This window comes from Oreochromis aureus, linkage group 7 (genome assembly GCF_013358895.1).
Source record: "Oreochromis aureus strain Israel breed Guangdong linkage group 7, ZZ_aureus, whole genome shotgun sequence".
Taxonomy (NCBI): Eukaryota; Metazoa; Chordata; class Actinopteri; order Cichliformes; family Cichlidae; genus Oreochromis; species Oreochromis aureus.
Window position 1 is genome coordinate 15,983,350 of NC_052948.1, and position 11,922 is coordinate 15,995,271.

Consider the following 11,922-nt stretch of genomic DNA (forward strand, 5'->3'; position numbering starts at 1 on the left):
CATAGCACAATTAACGCAGTTCTGAAGGCAAAAGACAACATACTCTTTGCCCCACATTCATGATGTAGAAGACCAAGTGACTTGTGCTTCTGTGCTGTAGGTGTCAGCCTGCCATTACCCTATATTAGCTCAAAGAGAAATTGGATTAAAAGTTTGCGTAAAGCCACAGGTGCTGTTGGGTTCAAGGCTTAGGCAGCCCGAGTGAGAACCTACTTGACACAGGACACGGCTGCTCAGCGAGTAGATACTATATAGGCTGAAGGATTCAGTGTCAGAGAAACACTCGCTTCTGATTGGTTTGCAGACACTGTAGGCGACAAACTTAATTTGACTACAAGAAAGAAACAATCGTAACTATATTCTAATTATTAAATAATTATGGCAAAACAGGTCTAGCAATATACATATAAATACCATGGTTATTATCTTATTTCAACATAATCGATTTGTGCTTCACTTTTCCATTGGACGTAACGTCTTGTCTCTGCGCTCCTCCAAGATCTCGCGGGATTAAAGATGTAACGGGTTGTTAAGAAAAAAAAAAGGAAAAAAAGGTGGTTCGGTATCTGCACCGGGCTGTCAGCAGAGCGGCACAGGTAGCCAGCAGCACCTCTGTGGGCTCACGCTCGTCTACCTAGCGACGCTTGACTCTGTACGTGACACGACTGGGGAGTATCTGGAGGTGCGAGCCTCGGCGAACCCAGCCCGCTCCATCATAACCGGCGCAGGTCACCTTAGCGCTGTCCTACCGGCATTTTCCGTCCACCGTCTCCGAAGATGATACCTGGCAATCGCAGAGCTGCAGTCATGATCTTCTCGGTGGCGATATTTGGAGCTCTGATGCTGCAGTCCGTTTCATCTCAGAACGGTAGGAATGCTCTCCCTATAGAAAAACGCAGCGTGGTACACATCATGGTGAGAATGCGGTTTTAAGGGAGGCACTGGCATTGGCTGACTTTGATGCATTTAAAAAAATGTTACTTTCAATGAATCACTGCAAGATTCCTCCAGCCTCATTAGATAATCCTTTAACGTTACTCTGATAGAAACACACACCAGAGCGGATCGATTGGCGTCTTGTTGCCCCAGCGTTAGAAAAGAAGGGTTAATAAATCATTAATGGGCTACAATCTGTACTGCTGTAGTGAGCCATAAGGAGGCCTGTGCAGTGTCCCTAAAATGTCCTTTGAAGTGTGGAGCTGAATACTGAGCCGATACATGAGCGGTTCAGGCAGCAAGGACAAGTTCTGTCCACGGGTAGGATCGTGCCACACTGAAGTTTAAAACCTGTGATGCCAGCACACAAACACTCTCTCACACGTCCAGTCAACATGCTGTCACGCTTGGGTCTGCTCAGAAATGGCAGGATACGGCTCAGGAATTCAGAAAAAAAATCCTCTTCTACAGAGTGAAATAATTCTGTGCATCAGTGCAGGTCCTTGTAACATGTAGGCCTGTGTAATTATGTAGGACCTTAGAAGCGCAGCTCTGTAAATAGCATCAGTCCATTTTGCTGCATGTTCCTATTTTTAGAGCAGAGATGCTGCACTGGGAACTATGGCTTTAATGTCCTCTTGCAACAGTGAATCTGTTAACTCTTTGCTGAGACGTGCTGCACTGCAGAATGGCATTGATTTCCCAGCGCAGCTCCACTTGCCCAATTCACCCTCGGCTCGTAAATCTCATCCCCCCCCCCCAAACCGATTAGGGCAGTGTAACCCCCCTCTCAGCCCACTATCTGTTTGTGTATACTGTAAACGTGCAGTGCTGCTTGGATCCTTTTGCGAGCTCTGTGTGCGGACGAGTGAGAACGGATTGAGCTCCGGCCTTTCCCGGAGTGGTCCATGTGTAGGATTGCATTACACATCTCCTCCTATACTGTGCGCCCACTCATAACATCTCCTCTCCAATCAGAGCTGACAAAGCTCAGACTTCTGATTAGAAATACTGGCTTTACATCTGACAGGAGGAGGTAGAGATCAATCTTCTTTATTGCCTTTCAAATATTGTAGTTTTCTCTCTTCTACTTCTTCTTCCTTTCTTCAGATTGCGGTCACGCAGAATATTAACAAACACTGCAGCCAGCCATGTCCCGGAATCCATTTGGCTGCTTATATGTGAAGCTATATCTCAAAACATTAATACAACAGTATATCATGTTGCTTCCTGTCGAGATGCTTTATCATCCCTCTGACAGCAAATATCAATGTTTTTTCACAACATACAGATGCTCTAAATAGATATCAATCCAGTTTGATTTACCAGACTCACTTCTTCACGTCTCTTTGAGCTAATGTTTTAAATGAAGTGAAGAAGAAGAAGAAACTGACTCACATGGGGGGAAAATCAGACAGCCAGTTAATTGAATTGGTATTTAATGCAATAGTAATCTGTAACACAACAGTGCAGAGATGAAATAAATTATTCTTTTTCCAATGTATCAAGATCCTGTCTCGTGATTCCCAGCCCTACTCTCTGTGGATGTATGAGTCTAAAGTGAAGTTAACATAATAGACCGTTTAAACAGTCTGAAAATCAAAGTCATGTTTTATTTTCAGAAGCTAAAAAATGTTATTTTGTGAGCTATTTCAGTTTGAATGATAGATTTTATTGTTTCAGTGAGAAGAGTGCAGCTATCTTGATGAACTGCCCAAATTACAAATAATTTGCATTACATTTGTAGATATTTCCAGAGACTGAAAATGACTGTGTTTAAGGAAAATATTTAAACATGTAAAACTAAAAGATGTAACAATGTATTGTATTATAACAGAGCAAATGAAAACACAATAATTGCCTGGGATATTAAATATCAGTTGTTTTAATTGCCCGGCAATCCAGTGATCATCACTCTCACTTGGCTAAGAAATTATTTGGTCAACATATGGATGAAGAAGGGAAAATGCAGGGAACAAATCTCATCAGTTTTCCAAAACATAAGACGATGCTGACATGTTTCTCATGAAAATTTAGACCACGAGTAGCTGAGTAGCACACAGGAGAAAAAAAAGCCAAATCCTGCAATTAAAGGTTGGAACCAGTGAACGGTTTGTATTTTTGACTGGAAAATGACATAAACCATTACTGATCACGATTAACCACAATTACCCACATTTATTCTTTTTTTCTGATAATTATTTGATGGATACATTGTCTCATCTCTAATGTGCATTTCTGCTATATTGAACATCAAAGGCAATCCCTACAGGGACATGTAAGAGAAGTAGTGCTGTTTTCTGAGGCCCCGCGATGCATATAAAACATTAACATGCTTGAACAACACAGTTGTCAAATTCAGTTTAATCTGATTGCATGTAAGTATAATTATTGTTACTATAACACATCAGCTCCCTTATGTTGCATTTCAGTGCTTCGAAATGTTTATTAAACTATATCAAAACATTAAAAGCATATATATTAGAACCATTTTCACTGTGCAGTTAATACCGTCCAGCATGTGAATGTATGTAATTGCTGTTTTCTTCAGTATGTGTTGGAACATAAACTGGGACTGTGGCCAGAATTTCTTCATTTTAGACACATTTAAATTGGATTCGTCAGAAGATTTGAGGTCGTCTGCTGTCAGTTTGTGCTCTTGGATTTGCAGTTTGAATAATAAACCTGAAACTGGCACACAGTGTCATAGTGTGGATCCGGACAGGAACAAACACTTTGATAAAGGACAAAAGAAAGGCAGGACTGTTTATATACTGTGGACTGATGGGCAGGTGGAAACAGGTGAGGAACGAGGCACAGCTTAACCTAATCAACACTGTTACAAATCGAAAAACCGAAAGCAAAACTAGAGCGAGGCACGGCAGAAAGGTAACCTTCAAAGCAAAAGAGGGAACAGCTCAGAAGACAAAGGGTAAATGCAGCGACAAAACCCACGCTAACAAGAATAACAAACAGTGGAACAGATGCTAGTAGAAAGACAAGAAAGAGGAACAGATGGGGAAAAACAGAGGAAACTAAAGCTGTTGCAAAGAATAAAAATAAACACCTGAACTTGAACTGAAACCAAACTGAAAGGCTAAAGGTTTTAAAAATAACAACAACAGCAACAACAACAACAACAAAAAAAACACGAGTCAAAAAGTGCAAAACTGCAAAAGTAAAAAAAATCCAAGGACCAATAATGCAAAGATCTGCAGTATTAACAGAAAAAGCATATAAACACGACATCTAAAGGCCAAACGATTATTTCATTGAGAGAACAAAAGACACACACACACAGGTGCTTTATACACATTAAAATTCAGAAAGAATTTAGAAGCAAATTGGCAAATTATTTTCTTTAACACGTCAATATGAACTAAATGTTCTTTGCCCAATGTTATGGCTGTTGAGTTTAGCACCATTTGTTTTTAGATTGGTTGCCTCCCATCATCAAAGGTTTATGATGTAATTCTGTCTTGCACCAGATACAAAATCTCCCAGGAAAATCACTCCAAAATGAGAAGACGATAGCAATTTTATTTTCCCCGGCATTCATCAGTGGCATTCCCCAAGCGATGGAAATAGTGGAGCATCAACAAGCGCAGTAACTGTGGAAAGTAACAAATTAAAAAAAAATAAAAATTCATTGGAGGGGATAAAGGAGGCGAAAAAATAAAAGTGAGCCTCAGTCGTTGTGACAGCAGTACAGGAAACACATCTCACTGTGAGTAAAAAAAAAAGATTCATTGATAACAGAAGGAGCTTTAATTTGTGGCTCAAATAGGGACTGTGTAGATAATTTAGGCCTTAATGAAGAGGACCCGGAGTTTGATGACATAAAATAATGAAATCGTACTGCGCAAATCTCGAGTTACACATAAGGCAGAAGAGAAAAATAATATGTCAAAGAGTTTGTTGAGCTGTCCTCGCCCAGCTCACGTGAAAAGAATCACATTTTGGAATCCAGCTGGAGTAGCATCGTTTTCCACCCTTCAAATTCCCAGTCATGAACGTTCTCGCTGAGTTGCACCAGGAATGTGACCTTAAGTTGCATTCAAACTTTGAAGTGCTGCATGAGAACTTTGTCTTTGGACATCATGTTTAATTTAAAATATTAAGCTAGCTTATTATTCACTAATGGAAAAAAACATCCCACACATTAGACGCACACAAAACTAAAGTGAAATCATCCTGACGCGAGTTTCGTCATTCTGACATGTGCTGTACAGTGATGTGCGAGGACGAGGCTGCTGGCTCAGCACTTTTAACATGTCTAATCTGTCGGAGTTGACAGGGTCTGTCTCTCAGCATTTCTGCGATAAGAGCTGAGGTGCTGGCTTTAGGTTTCAGTCATGTTATTGGCTGGTTTGCATGTATGAAGGAATCTTTATGTGCACACTGTATATGGGCTGGTCTTCAGGAACCAGTTGCAGGCTGTGCAGCAGAGTCTTGTGATGTCAGCAGCTTGACACAGAAACCAGGTGATCGTCTGTCTTGTGATGGTCTGTGTCATCTGGTTGGCTGTCTCTTCTTCCTACTTTGTTTCCGTAGAGTGCTTCTATGGAAACGCAGGGGGTCTATCACCATGTGCCCACACACTCCCCAGAGACCCAGAGCTGAGGCTTCTATAAATCTCTTGTCTCTCTGCAGAGCCTATAGACCGTGCTTATAACTTCCACCTCCATGATTAATGGCATTTACATTTAAAAGGGAGACATTTCAATCCAGTAAAATTATAAGCAGCTTGTTGTATCAGTTTCCTTGTTATTCAGTAATTACATAAACATAATTTTCTGAGCACTGAGATGCTTTTATTATACAGCCAAGAAAATGACAAGGTCGTGTGGAGGACTTCTTGATGTGAGCGCTGTGCGAGCCAGGCACAGTTTTATATGATGCCATTAATTGCACAGAACCAAGTGAGAGGAGCCTTGCAGGGATGTCCCAGAAGAATTGAATTAAAGCTTCCCAGGAATAGCAGCAATAATAGCTTAGACAGATCTGAGGTTGTCTCTTTTTCCCAGAGCAAAAATTGTCAATGTGATGACTGATGGCTCATCAGAGGGGAAACTGTTTGTCAATGAACTGATTTGTGACTCTGCATCAGACGCCGTCACATTGCGCCGGGCTCTTGTCGAGTGCGAATGGGATGAACTCAATTTCTTTCTTCTTTGATTTCGACTCAGAACGCACTGTGGATCAAAATAATGCTTAACTGAAATCTGTGGGGTGACTGTGTAACAGCAAAGTTGGTAGTAGAAGAATTACTTACAAATCAGGAACCTTTCTTTAGTGAGATTTGACTGGTGTCCTTATTCATCCCTGGGACCACTGAAATTAAAGTTAAGTGCCTTGAGGTGGCTACAAGTGGTGAGACTAGCTTCAAGGATCCTCTGATAACAAGTCCCTTTTCAATTGGGAAAAAACTAATGAGTGCCAGATTAATTAATGAAGGGAAATGATGATATTTGCAACTTTAATTTGAATTTATCAACATGGCTAGAAATTTTATAAACCAGGAAATGATTAGATTAATTGGGGAGTTAAGCAGCTATCATTTATTCATTTCTTTCTTTCTAATTTTAACATAATTTGTCTGTTCTGTTCATTATTTTGCATTTGTTGCTGTTCTTTTCATTCTGTCATGTCCCTTGTCTGGCTCCTGTTTTAATTTAACCTGTTATTTTCTCACTTGCACCTGTTTCTCCTCTTTTGCTTTGCCTCTGGACACGCTGCCCCCGTAAACGACCATCACCAGCACCGGCGGGCTTTGTGAAATCGCCTCTTTCTGAGACTAAGCTCACAGGTGACACCTTTGAGCTGTACTGTGACGTGGTAGGTAACCCCACCCCCGAAATCCAGTGGTGGTACTCTGAGATCAACCGAGCCGACTCTTTCAGGCAGCTGTGGGATGGCGCCCGGAAGCGGCGGGTGTCCATCAGCACCGCCTACGGCATCAATGCTGTGAGCGTGTTGGGGGTATCGCATCTCACGCTAGACGATTCTGGGACGTACGAGTGCAGAGCCAGCAATGACCCGCGGCGTAATGACCTCCACCAAAATCCAGCCACCACCTGGATCCGTGCTCAGGCCACTATAACAGTGCTGCAGAGTGAGTGGTCAGTGTAGAGCGATCCTCCCCCAGTTCCTGTGTGATTCAGCCTCCATCATACCTCTCCAGAGGAGCAGTAGCTTCCTAAGTAGGTGCCACCCTCCCCCACAGACCTGAGAAATGAGGAAAAAACACCATCCTCTCATCTTCTTGTTATCTTTAATAAGCAGAGCTGAGTAGTATTTCTTTAATGCTCATCCCACATTTCAATAATTCCTTCAAACTAGAGCTCACAGAGCCCAGTTTTTTCCTTCTTTTCCTCCCTTTTCTCCTCTTTTCTTCTAATTTCCCAGAATTATTAATTATAATTGTGATTTTTCTCTCATTGTTGTAACCTGCTTGGTATTTGGCATTTGGTATCACCTTCATCACAGCCATGATTTATTTGGAGAGTGATAGCACGTCTCATTTCTGACTCATATTAGCGCTAACAGTAGTTTCTTGTTTGCTCACCAGAATCACAGTGCTTTTTCTAGAGACGTGTATCTTCTTCAGCAGACTGCCTTATAAAAGGACAAAAATGGGGGTCAAATCTCTATAGTTTTTTTCTTTTTTGGGGGAGGGGGGCTGAGTACCTGCCAGCACAAACCTGCAGGTGCTTCGTGTGCAGACTGTGTTTTAGGCCATGACTACAGATTAAGAGCTTCACTGGTGTCTAACTGTGCAAACAAGACATAGATAATCAGGATTAAGCAGAATACCAACTCTCCAATTAAGATCTTCATTGTTTAAAAGCCAACTCAAGCGAGCAGCTTCTGCAGGTTAAATTTCTGCGGGATGCAAATGAGGAGGCAGATTTTTATTGTTGTAAGGGGTTCATTTTAAGCTAATAAATCTAATCTCTAAATTAAGTGGAGGGATATTTTCATAAAAAAGCTAAATCAGCTGTGGTAAGTGCAAAGAATTGGTATAAATAACATTAGTGTGCTTCATAAAAATTGTTCTGGAGTCACTGTAATGTGAAACCTGCTTTTATCCACCTGCACTGTAACAGATGTATACTTATCATCATGCCTCACACAAAACACATCCACCTGCTATAATTAAACCAAGTGTTTCTTAAAAAGAGAAAATTCATCCAAAGCTTGCCTGTAATCCAAAAGCTGCATTTTGTTCTGTAAAGTTATATTTGGTAATGTAGTTGTTCGAATGGGTGTATTTCATGTCCAGCTACCCAGAAAGTGAATGGACCTTTTCTTCAGCAGGCTGGGATGCCCAGAATAATTCCTCCCACTTTAAACTATTCCTGAGCAGTATTGAAAAAACGACCAGTCGTCTGTAGTGTCTGAACTCTACATCTTCCAGCGCGCCTTCACCCACTACTTCTGTTGTGGCTGAGCTATGCCTGTCTTGCAGAGCCGTTGATCGCTGCCTCCGAACACATCACGCTTCCAGTGGAAGGAGAAAGCCTCACGCTGCAGTGCAACCTGACCAGCGCCCACAGCACCGCCCAGGAAAGCTTCTGGATGAAGAACGGCGAGGAGATCCCGGAAACGCGCGACTCAAGCAAGAACACTGAGTACAGGTATAGATGGTCAGCTTTTTTCATGAGTGCGAGAGGAAGAGGTGTTTAGCAGCCTGGCGTGCGTTCACGTGAGATGTATTTCTGCTCCGCAGGGTGAACAGACCAAGAGCAGACAACGCTGGAGTGTACATGTGTGTCTACACCTTCAGCATGGCTCCTTCGGCCAACGCCACCATCGAAGTTAAATGTAGGTGTTGATTGGCGACCTAAAGCCGTCTTTGCAATTTTGAGGCCACATTAGAGATGCCACCAATAAAAATGGCCTTGAGCACTTGCATCGCTGTCATGTGAGGACCTGTGATCTCAAACGGCTCTGCTGGCTGCTCAGGGGCAGCCGGTGCCCTTGACACCTCCATCAAGCCAGTGCCCGGCTCAGTGGCAGCAGATGGTGTCTTGTTTGTCTGATGGAAAGGGATTATGTCTCAACGGTAAAATCTGGTCAGCCTTTTCTGCTGTTGCATTGCAATGGAGGCAAATTGGATTTCAGGGGCAGTTTTCTTGATATTATATGGGGCATTTCTATTAATGCAGTCCGTTTTATAATATACTGAGTAATGCACACAGTTTATGGTTACATTGGCTCAAATACTCTTGCTAGATTAAATGTAATGCTTTATGTTTGAAGTTCACTTTCATACACACAAATGTTTGTCTCTGCATTGTAAAAAGACTACTGGAATGACCCCTGCTAGGTGCTTCAGTGCTTTATTCTTAAAAAAAAGAAATTGTGATTGACCTCGTGACTGTTGTAGTGCAAGTTATGTTTAGCTTTTACTCAGATTACTTCATAAACGTGCAATGTGGTTAAAAACAATACAGCCAACAGTGAGAGCATTATTATCAGTTTCAACTTGGAAAAATAACAAAAATTATATTATTATCGTTATTTTTTTTAAAATTGATTTCTCAAATGTGTTTTGTGTTTTAGCTGCTCCTGAGATTGTAGGCCACAAACGTAGTGAGAATAAGAACGAGGGCGAGCACGCTATACTCCACTGTAAGTCTGTGGGCTATCCTCACCCTGTGTGGTCCTGGCGCAGGAACGACAAGGTATGTCATATGAATTTAAATGATACTGCTTAGATATCATTTGTGATGTTTAGATTTTATGATTTTATGATTTTAAAAAGATTCTAAGTCTCATATGTACAGCAACTGGTGGTAAAGTTAATCTCCTGCTAGTAATTCAGCCTAGCTACCTAAGCAGAAGGTCACCATTAAGAACACTTAAGGTTAAGAGGTTAAAGTCCACAAATCCCACAGCTGCAGTTTAACACAGGAAGGATTTTATGTGTTTGACTTACTCTAACACCCACCGATATAACACTTTCACCTGAAAAGTATCACACTCAGGCACGACTGTTGTTTTTCAGTCTGATTTTATGTAAAAAAAAAGCCCATGGTCATAGAAAGTTTATTAAAAAACAACCTTTTAAAATAAAAGTGAAAATACTCTTTTCAGTGTACTTTTACTTTAGTATAACTACATTAATGTAGTTAAAGCTAAGTTTTATTGGTAAAAATCTATTTCAAAGATGCCATTGAACTCCAAAATGAAGTAGAAAAATGGATGTTTAAGCCTTTACTCCTGGTAAAGGCTTAACATTTACTCTTGGTGCTTAAAGCCAGTTTGAACAAATGCTTGTAAAGCAACATTAATAAGTACATAATTACCCCTTAGTGTTTATTTTTATGCACTTTTTACGTGTAAGTAACTGTAATTGCTAACTACTGTAGTAGTTAGTAATTACAATACAATTACTATTAGTTAGCAGTTCCTATATTAGTTGATATTGTTGTGTAGTGTTAGATCATATTAGTCACTAAATTAGGTACACCTTGCTAGTAGCTGGGTTGGACCCCCTTAGGCCTTCAGAACTGCCTTAATTCTTTATAGCATAGATTAAACAAGGTGCTTGAAACAATCGTCGTCTCAAAGGTGCTCCATTGGATTGAGATCTGGTGAATGTGTAGGTCATTTTAGGAGCAGTGTACTCATTGACATGTTCAAGAAACCAGTTTAAAAATATATTAGCTTTATAACATGGTACATTATCCTGCTGTAAGGAGCCATCAGAAGACGCATACACTGTGTGGATCGGCAACAATACTCACGTAGGTCGGTGGTGATTCAGTGATGCTCTGTTTGAGTTAAGAGGGCCAAGAAAATACCCCCCACACCATTAGACCACCACAACAGCCTGAAATGTTGATAAAGGGCAGCATGGATCCAAGCCTTAATGTTGTTTATAAAAACATCCTACCATCCAAATATTGAGGTAGAAATTTAGACTCATCAGACCAAGCAACATTTTTTCAACCCTCTATCATCCAAATTTGATGAGCCCATGTGAACTGGAGCCTCCGTTTCCTGTTCTTAGATGACAAAAAGCAGCACCTGATCTTCTGCTGCTGTGTCAAGGTTGGGCGTGCTGTGCGTTCAGAGATGCTCTTTTGCATACCTTGATTGTAACAAGTGGTTATTTGAGTTACTGTTGCCTTTATCAACTTGAAGCAGTCTGGGCATTCTCCTCTGACCTCTGACATCAACACTGCATTGTCACCCAGACAACTGCAGCTCATCTTTTTCAGATGATTCAGAGATGGTTGTGTGGGAAAACCCAGTAAATCAGCAGTTTCTGAAATGCAAGTGGCTTAAATCACCTTTCTTTTCTGTTCTGATACACAATTTGAACTTCAGCAGGTCGTTTTGACCATGTCTACAAGCCTAAATGCACTGAGTTGCTGGAATGTGATTGGCTTATTAGACATTTGTGTTAATAAGCAGCTGAACAGGTGTACCTAATAACATGTCTGGTGAGTTTATAATACCCCATGATCTAAACTAAGGCACAAAAAACTGTCCATGTGAAAAAACTGTCACTGCCAAATCATCAGGATGATTCGTTGAATTTCTCTTCATTCCCTCTTCGTAGGACTTTGAAAACACAACACGCATCTACATCGTCAGCAAAGACAACTACACAGAGCTCCACATTCTGGACCTGGACATTAATGAAGATCCAGGCGTGTACGTCTGCAACGCCACCAACATGATTGGCCACACTACTGAGAAATCTGTGCTGAGGGTTCGCAGCCGCTTGGCCCCCTTATGGCCTCTCCTGGGGGTTTTGGCTGAGATCATCATCCTGGTCATCATCATCGTTGTTTATGAGAAGCGCAAGAAGCCAGAAGATTTACAAGACGGTGAGTCACCGCTGATGATGCTTAGGAATGTTTTATTAGTCCATTGTTTAAATATAACTGGGGATAGATTAGCTGCGTTCAGCATACAAATGAAATACCTAATGGGTCTGTCATGTGTGAGCTTGAAGGCTTTTCTTCA

The 11,922-nt window shown here is 41.2% G+C and overlaps 1 protein-coding gene across 2 annotated transcripts in view; it reads left to right on the forward strand.

The window, feature by feature from the left end:
• Nucleotides 1–553: 553 nt before the first annotated feature.
• Nucleotides 554–11,922, forward strand: part of LOC116332608 (neuroplastin-like) — a 17,656-nt gene continuing 6,287 nt past the window's right edge. For both annotated transcript variants that reach the window (XM_039614393.1, XM_031755618.2), the window contains exons 1-5: nucleotides 554–868; nucleotides 8,408–8,576; nucleotides 8,669–8,763; nucleotides 9,505–9,626; nucleotides 11,513–11,783. In XM_039614393.1, the coding sequence (XP_039470327.1) occupies nucleotides 778–868; nucleotides 8,408–8,576; nucleotides 8,669–8,763; nucleotides 9,505–9,626; nucleotides 11,513–11,783 (748 nt within the window). In that variant the 5' untranslated portion in view covers nucleotides 554–777. The remainder of the gene's footprint in view (nucleotides 869–8,407; nucleotides 8,577–8,668; nucleotides 8,764–9,504; nucleotides 9,627–11,512; nucleotides 11,784–11,922) is intronic.